We start from the raw sequence: 8,248 nt of genomic DNA, 5'->3' as shown, positions 1-8,248 counted from the left end.
ACCCGGACTGAGAGCTGGAAGGACTGGGGGAGTTCAAACACTGCTAACGTAGGAGCAGAACCAGAGCGGGGCCCGAATGAGCCACAGAACCGGAGCGGACCAACGGACACCGGCTGATGTCCAGCGTTGTTTCAGTTCCCGGTTTATCTTTAGCTGTCATTATCAATTAAAGAAAATAAAATATTTAAAAAATTTAAGAATTCTGTCTGTATTCTGTATTTTTATCATTTGAACAATCAGACTTAATATTCAGATTCTCTGTTTATTCTCATTGATCTATCAGCTGATTGCTTTCTGATGCAGGACGAGGCTGTTGATCAGAGACTGAAGCTCTGTACACTGCGATCAATAATAATAATAATAATAAAATAATAATAATATACACTCTAAAAACAACTGTGTGCTTTAGTTTTTTAAAGTTCTCGTACACCTCCACACATCAGTTGCTTTCAGCTCTTCAATAAAAAACCTCAACTCTTTTTAATATTTATTTCAACCTTCTTCACTTCCTCTGCAGATTTATGGCGTCTCGTTGTGGAACATTTTTATTTCCAGCGAATTGAAAGCCTGCAGATTTTTCTCTCCGTTAACAAACTTTCTGTGGAAAACAGTCAGACCGTCTTCCTCCAATCTGGGTCAGCGTGCAGTCTGTGTTCAGAGGGATGCTGGGCTTTGGAGTCCGTCTGCTCGCCGCCAGACGACGCTGATCAAAGCGAGGAGCTCCGTCAGCGGCGTGTGATGTGAAGCGAACAGCGTGTGGAGGTATATATCTGTCTGCCTCACGCCTCCTTCCCTCCTTCCCCACCAGGTGTTCTGCTCTTCTGGACCTGCTTCAATATTTCATGGCGCACCGTATGCGCGGCTCCTCCCGCACCTCAACGCGCACTAAATCTACATATTTTTGGGGGCATGCAGACCTGGTGGAGCTGCAGATACAGATGCAGGTGTTTCTACGGATGTGTGTGTCGATGAGTGTGTGCAGACGAAGAAGATGGAGAACATGATGAAGGCCTCAGTACGTGCAGCTGCACAGCCGCTGTGCCAGAAATTGTTTTCCTGGAAATTGCTGTTTCTGTTTCATCTGATAAATTAAATGCAAACATCGCAACACAGATTTCTTTCTACCATTACAAATTAATTCAACTTTTCCAAACTATTCCAGGGTTTAAGATCACAGCAGTAAGGTTCACGTCCTCTCACCTCGCTCCACACCAGCATGGTGCCGAAGACGACCTGCAGACCGTCGAAGAAGTTGTCCCCGATGAGGATGACGGTGGCGCCGCCGGTCGTCCAGCCCTCGCTCGGGCTGATGGCTTTGATGCAGGGCGTGGCTGCTTCGGAAACACAGCGACACAACAGCAACATGAGCGATACAGTTAGAAACAGCCACCGAACAAAATCACTGAAAATAATCTCACAGGAACAGAAACAAACAGATATTTCCACCATTAAAAGACAACAAACAGACGTTACATCATTATCACACATAAATCCAAACGATTAGCAAACAACTCAATAAAGTGTTTGATTCAAGTTCAACTTTTAGTTATTTAGGTTAGCTATTAATTCAGTTCAGTTTAACTAACGTTTAGCAGCAAAAACAGTCTTGGTAAATTAAGATTTCAGTTCATTAACTGAAAGAGATTCGTAGAGATTAGCTAACAGTTCAACAGTTATTGTTAGCAAATGATTCAGTTCAGCAGCACAAACTGATTTTTAGATATTAACAGTTTAGAAGCTAAAACACTTTGATTTGGTTTAGGGTTAGGGCTAATGGTTCAGTTCACTCAGTTCGTTTCAGGTTCAGCTAACAGTTTGAACAGTTTCAGGTTAGCTAGAGTGCTAAAGAGAGCTAAAACGACTGAATCAAGGTGATTTATTTTTACAGTTAAACAGTTTACTTTAGAGTAGCTAATGTTTCAGAACAGTTTGGTTCTGGTTTGTTGAATTAAATCTTCCGTCAAGATTCAGATCGACACCTTTAATTGATCTACTTCCTGTTTCCACTAAAGAGCAGTTTCATGCTGCAGAAAATAAATAAAATGCCGTTTTAGCAGCAAAGCTTGTAATTAGCACTTTGTCACCTGGAGGAGTGTGAAGATGAAGAGAAGCTAAAAGATTATTTAAAAGAGTGATAATTTTATCTTTTATAAATATTTGTTTTGTTTTATTGTTTAAGGAAAGAGGAAGACAAAACATTGACTGCTTTACTTCTGACCTCTGACTTCTGACCTCCGACCACCCTAAACACGACTTTAGAGTTTCAGAACTGACAAATCTTTAACACAACTGCAGCTAATTATTGAACAGTTTCCAGTCACACAGGACTGATCTACCAGCAGCCTGTTAGTCCGCCACTAATACATGCAAAATGATTGGTTTTTCCACCATCACAGAGATCAATAAGGGGCTCCACATAAACAGCGTCTCCGTGTTGACTAGACTGCCGCCCGGACGAGTCAGACAGGCGGACGGACTCAAGAGCAGCAAGGAAACAAGACGAGGCTCCGCAGGTTTATAACCTTTTCCCGGACCGAGAGCCGTTTTATTGGGAGGATGATTTGATGTTCCAGTCAGAGCTCTGAGTTTGCTTTTGTTTAGTACGTGATCTGATCCATAAAGTGTTTGTTCAGAGACTCTATTAAACATTCCTGTTACAAATTTCAACACTATTAGTGGAGTAATGTTCTCTCACTGGAAGTTACCGGCACTGCAAGCCAATGGAAAGGAAAACCAGGAGAGCGTGCTTAAGATATACGCTCTTAATGATACTTTTATAATTTTTATTTATGACTTCAGTGGGTCAAAAAGTATAAAGCAGGAATAGATACGGTTTTCTTCAGGACTGACGTAGATATTAACTATTAGTTATCAAGGAGACGATATTTGGAACCAATATTTGAACTGGACAAAGAGCATCGGTGGTGCATTTTTAAATTAATTCAGTTCAATTCTTGTCAGGATTAGATAATAATAAAAATATAAAAACATTCAGGAATAAAAGATACTTTCGAACATTAAACGTAATTTCACATTACATCAATGTTGTTATTCTCAGCCCGAAACCGAATGGACCCGACACGACCCACAGGGTTCAGGGCCAAAACTGCAGCCGTAGAAAATATATTTTTTAAATCATATTTAATATTTTATTAATAATGAATGCAGCTGTGATTAAAGAGTAAACTAATAATTTATTAGTTTTGATAATAATTTGCATTATTATGTAAACAGTGTCATTTATTTAAGCTTGTAATATTTAAATTATTTATTTATATTAAGCGCTTTAAATTTCGTTCTGACTTTTTGGGTCCTAATCAAAACTCGATCCAGAAGACGACAGACCATTTTTAAAAAGTCTTAATCAACAAAGTTTAAACACATCGTTCATTCGGGAGTTGTAGTTGTAGTTGTAGAGAGACGTTCGGGTCGGGAACCCGCTGGTTACAGCACCAACTTTTCAAAGTCACTCAGAGTTTCCAGATGAAAGAAAATCCGTCGACCCGACAGCAGCAGCAGCAGCGGAGGGTCGAGGATGTTCCCGCTCCGAGGACTCGATTGTCATCTCCTTATTAATTTCCCTCTTTTGTCACAGCAGTAAACAAACAGCGCGATGGGTCTGAGGGGCGGCGGCATTGGTTGGGGACTTTCCAATGAAATGAATAGAGCACAAAGGCGAGGAGCAGGCGGCGGAAAGTTTTATCGAGGAGACGGAGGGGGGTTGAGGGTTGGGGACAAAGGCGGGAGCAGATGTTGGGGCTTTTTATCGGCTCTGAAAACATCCCAGTCTGGAGGAGATGAAAGGCACCGAGCTTCCCTCTGTGGGCTGAGATACAGGGCCGTCTGGTAAACAACAGGCCCCTTTTGGCCCCTGCAGGACTCCGTACAGTACGCCCTGCGCCCTCTGAGTGGAAACTGAATGTTTAAGTGCTGATTAAGTTTCCTCAGAGTCTCTGGGAACCATCGCAGGTGAGAAATAAGAACATCTCAGCTTGAATGACATATCGGTGTCGTTTGTTTTATCCCTTTGGACGTGCCAGACAGGTGGGGTTTGCCGCACAAACAGCGGAGTAAGAGTGCACAAAGTTTTAGCAATCACAGGAGGTCAGCTTACTCGGCTGTTTCTTTGATCAACAACCTTATCCTGTCTGAAACGCCCCCGGTGTGATAAACACCACCCGCCTGGTGCTGCAAGTAGGTTAAACCAAACGAGACAGTTACATCATCCGCTCCTGGAAAAGCCTCAAAACTTTAAAACAAGTCGAGGGAAACTGCAGAGGTAGTCGTTTGGGAGGTGAAACGGGAAGGACGCAGGAGTGGGGGCAAATGGTTGTAGGGTTTGTTTCACTCTCTTGTATGTCCCAGAAGGGTGGGGTTTACCTCATAAGAGTAAATGTTTAGAAGACAGATGAATGTCAGGTTAATCTTACTTTTCATTGACTGAAAGTTTTACCTGATACTTTCTGATGCTCTGATATTGTAAGACCCGTCCGTCTGGTGTACCCAGGAGATTAAAACAAGTGCACACGTTGCAGCATCTCCTGGAAGAACCTCAACTTTAAAGTTTAGTGAAGCTGGCAGTTTGGGATGTGAAAGAGGGACAAAGAGTCTGAAATTGAAGGGTTTGTTTTACTCTCTTCGACGTCCCAGAGGGGTGGGAAGGTTTCGGTTGGTTTACTCTACTTTTTGAACACTAAGATTTCACTGAATGCCCGAATATGGTGATCCCACCCGTCTGGGGTACCCAGCAGGTTAAAACAAGAGAGTTACACCATCTCTCCTGGAAAAGCCTCAAACTTTAAAACAAGTGGAGGGAAACTGCAGCGGTGGTCGGTTGGGAGGTGAAACAAGGAGGACACGATGGCTTTTTAAAATCTGACTGGTGGAAATTTTTTGTATGTTTTGTTTCACTCTCTTGTACTTCCCAGAAGGGTGGGGTTTGCCTCATAAGACTAAAAGAGCATCACGACAGACAGAAATGTACAATAGTGAGTTTATTCTTACTTTGCTGCAACTAAAAGTTTAACCTGATACTCTGATGCTCTGGTATTGTAAGACCCGCCCGTCTGGTGTTCCCAGGAGACTAAAACAAGCACACAAGTTGCATCATCTCTTCTGGAAAAACCTCAAAACTTTAAAACAAGTTGAGGGAGACTGCGGAGGTTTGGGATGTGAGAGTGGGAGGGGACTTGTGACAAAATGATTCAGGGCTTGTTTTATTCTACTGTGTGTCTCAGGTGGGTTGAGTTTACCTCACACGATAAATGAGAATTGCCGTGAAGTTTAGACGAAAGAACATTTAAGTGAAAGCCTCTTTTATGTCACTTTCAGTTTGACCTGATGGTTTCAAACGTCCTGCTGTGGTAAGCTCCACCCATCTGGCATTACAAGTAGGTTAAAACAAGCGAAGCAGTTACACCATGATGTAACACCATCAGTTACACCATCTCTCCTGGAAATGCTTCAAACTTTTAACTGAGATGAGGGAAACCGCCGTTAGAGGGTTTGTTGGCTTCTTGATGTCAGATTTAAAAACTACTTTTATGGTTTGTTTTAACTTTCTGAAGGTGCCAGACAGGTGGAGTTTATCAGAAAGAACGGCACAATAAGTGATGAGTGTTTCAGACACATTTGAGAGTCAGTTTCACTTTCAGTAGCTGACATCTCAGCTGAGACTTTCTAATGCCTTTATATCATAAACTCCACCCATCTGGTGTTCAGAGTAGCACAAAACAAACTTCAGAATAAGCCTCAAACTTTAAAGCAAATAAAGTGGAGAAACCTGCAGAGGACGTGGTTTGGAGAGTTAGAGAGTGGATATATTGATCTGTTTATGCTTGATTGGTATCAAATAGTTTTAGTAAATATAGTTTGTTTTATTCTCCTGTAGGGGCCAGACGGGTGGGGCTTTCCACACTGAGTGCTGGGTTTAGATGAAGAATATTAAGTAAGTAAGTCACTTCCTTGTGACCTCCATCCTTACTGATGCTGTCTGAAAAAGCTGGTACTGGTATGTTTAAGCTCCGCCCATCTGGCACTCCACGTAGGCCGAATCAAGCGAGAGACTTATGTCATCGCTCCTGGAAGCGGCGCGCTGAGGCGGGAGGGTTTTATTACAGTGGGGACAGGGCAACGAGGTATTAAAGTTTACAACTTCAGAGGAAATGTCGCCGCTGAGCTCCAGCTCTCCGAGTCGAGTTTCATCGTGTGAAGTTTATACGCGAATGATGCATTTTATTTGGTCGCTGTGGAGCGGTGGAAGAACGAAGCGTTTGTTCGCCGTCCTCGGGAGAGTAACAGGAACACGGGGCAGGACGGGGACCTGCCAGCAGCTGCTTTCATACAGACCTGCCGTCCCTGTTTCACTCCGATTCACTTTGTTTTTGTCACATTCAGTTTGTTCATTTGTTTTAGCAAATATTATAAATCAAACGCCCCCAAAATATGACAACTTCCCTCCAGTAGAGAGCGGAGCAGCTTTTATTTTAGATTCATCTCGTTTCCTGTTATTGTTCCTCTGTTTATTAAAGACAATTTGTCAGGTGCATTATGGGAAATGTAGGATTCAATGTTTTTGGACGTCAGGAAATCACTGCGGCTCAGATTCAAGTGATGGACACAAATAATACAGGAAATGTTTGTAACTACTTTAAAACAAATTATTGAAACTGATCACATCGAAAGTTCAAAAAGATTCTTAATGAAGCAGCTTTTACTCGTAACTTCAAGTGACACTAAATATTCTTTTACTGAGTAGTACTTTTAAGGTATTTTTTGAAATGACAAAAGCAAGAATTTTTTTTTGTTTGAACGTTTTTTTTAGTTAAATTAACTAATCTCGACTTACGTCACTGAATGCGACTCCAGTGTTAGCTACTGTTACCATGGTTACGCTAGCTGTCGGTCAGTTAACTAAAGCAATGTGAGACATTATGTTCGTGTAATGTTGGAATAAAGTTAATTGACCAACAGCCAGCTAGATAGCCAGCTAGCCCAATGCTACGTTTGTAACATCAACGTGTTAAACAGCTAATAAATCCACAGCCAGCTGGCCACAAGGCCCCGGCCCCGAACCGGCCCTCAGACTGCCCCAGTGGAAATGGTTGTGGTAGGTTTTATATTTCTCGTCTCTGAGCGACGTCTAACCTTCAGAGGGGTCCAGACGTCGGGCACGGCGGCCATGTTTGGAGTTGTTGTGGACGAACATGTTGTCTGACACCGCCAGCACGTGACCGTCCACGTTGACCGTAGTGGAGACGACGACCTGCACACACAAACACAGCGGGGGTCAGTTACAGCGGGGGTCAGTCACAGCGGGGGTCAGTTACAGCGGGGGTCACCTGTCGGACTCTTAGGTGAGTCGCTTACCTGGAACCTCCTCATGTCTCGTGGGTTTCCTGCATTCTTTAGACAGTTCTGGTTGCACTTGAGGAAAAACTTAAGGAAGAATCTGCAGAGACAGAGAGAACAGGCAATATTTGAGGTTAACAGTGAACCATTAGACCAGAGATTGCTTTCCTTCAGGATATGTGAACTAAAGCTCAGTCTCCAGCATACAGTACAGACAGAACCCCAAAATACAGATATAGAAATTAATATTTCATACTGTTGGAAAGTCAAAATGAATTTCCTTGTGGAATATCCTTGTGGATATGTAGAACATGTTTTTTGGTCTCAAATCCAAACCGACTGAGGCTGCTTTGAAATGCCACAAAAAGGCTTTGGATGAACATACAAGAAGGCAAATAAAGCAGCACAATCCAGCAAAACTGTTGGAAATATATGACTGTGAGCCAGTTGAAGTTTGAGAAAACATCAGGTTTGACCTTTAGTTTTATACTTTTGTGAATCCAAACTTCCAAAGACTTGCCCTTCATCCTCAATGACTGTTAGCACCATGTGAAGGACACTGCATTGGTATTTAGAATATGGCTTAAAAACCAAAGAGGCTTGATAAGATTCAGAAACAATTTCAAAACAACTTTTCCACTCGTGAAAAGTCTTTCTTGTAAAAGTGTTTTCCTAACGCCTAACCCTGATGTCAAATCATTAAAAAAGGGGAACTATGTTGACATTGGGTGTTTGAAACGGGACCATATGTCATGAATCTATATTACAGAATAAATCAAACACACAGATGGCCATCAACAGCTAACAAACACATCCAGGTTGTGTTTTGGTGTGAGCCAGCTGGCCGGCCTGGCAGAAGCAACAAGGCACGCTCACACAATAACACAGACACACACAA

At 42.4% G+C, this 8,248-nt stretch overlaps 1 protein-coding gene across 1 annotated transcript in view; it reads right to left on the bottom strand.

Moving 5' to 3' along the window:
• LOC118333399 (transcription factor COE3-like) overlaps positions 1-8,248 on the bottom strand; it is a gene marked incomplete in the record, with an annotated part of 64,521 nt that overhangs the window by 47,207 nt on the left and 9,066 nt on the right. Inside the window, 3 exon segments of the mRNA XM_035669006.1 lie at positions 1,201-1,334; positions 7,147-7,264; positions 7,369-7,518. Of these exon segments, the coding sequence (XP_035524899.1) occupies positions 1,201-1,334; positions 7,147-7,264; positions 7,369-7,518 (402 nt within the window).

Source organism: Morone saxatilis, unplaced genomic scaffold, assembly GCF_004916995.1.
Source record: "Morone saxatilis isolate NCDOM2014 unplaced genomic scaffold, NCSU_SB_2.0 Contig22, whole genome shotgun sequence".
In the NCBI taxonomy this organism is placed as follows: Eukaryota; Metazoa; Chordata; class Actinopteri; family Moronidae; genus Morone; species Morone saxatilis.
The sequence above is the reverse complement of the archived record's forward strand: the minus strand, read 5'-3'. Positions and strand labels throughout refer to the sequence as shown.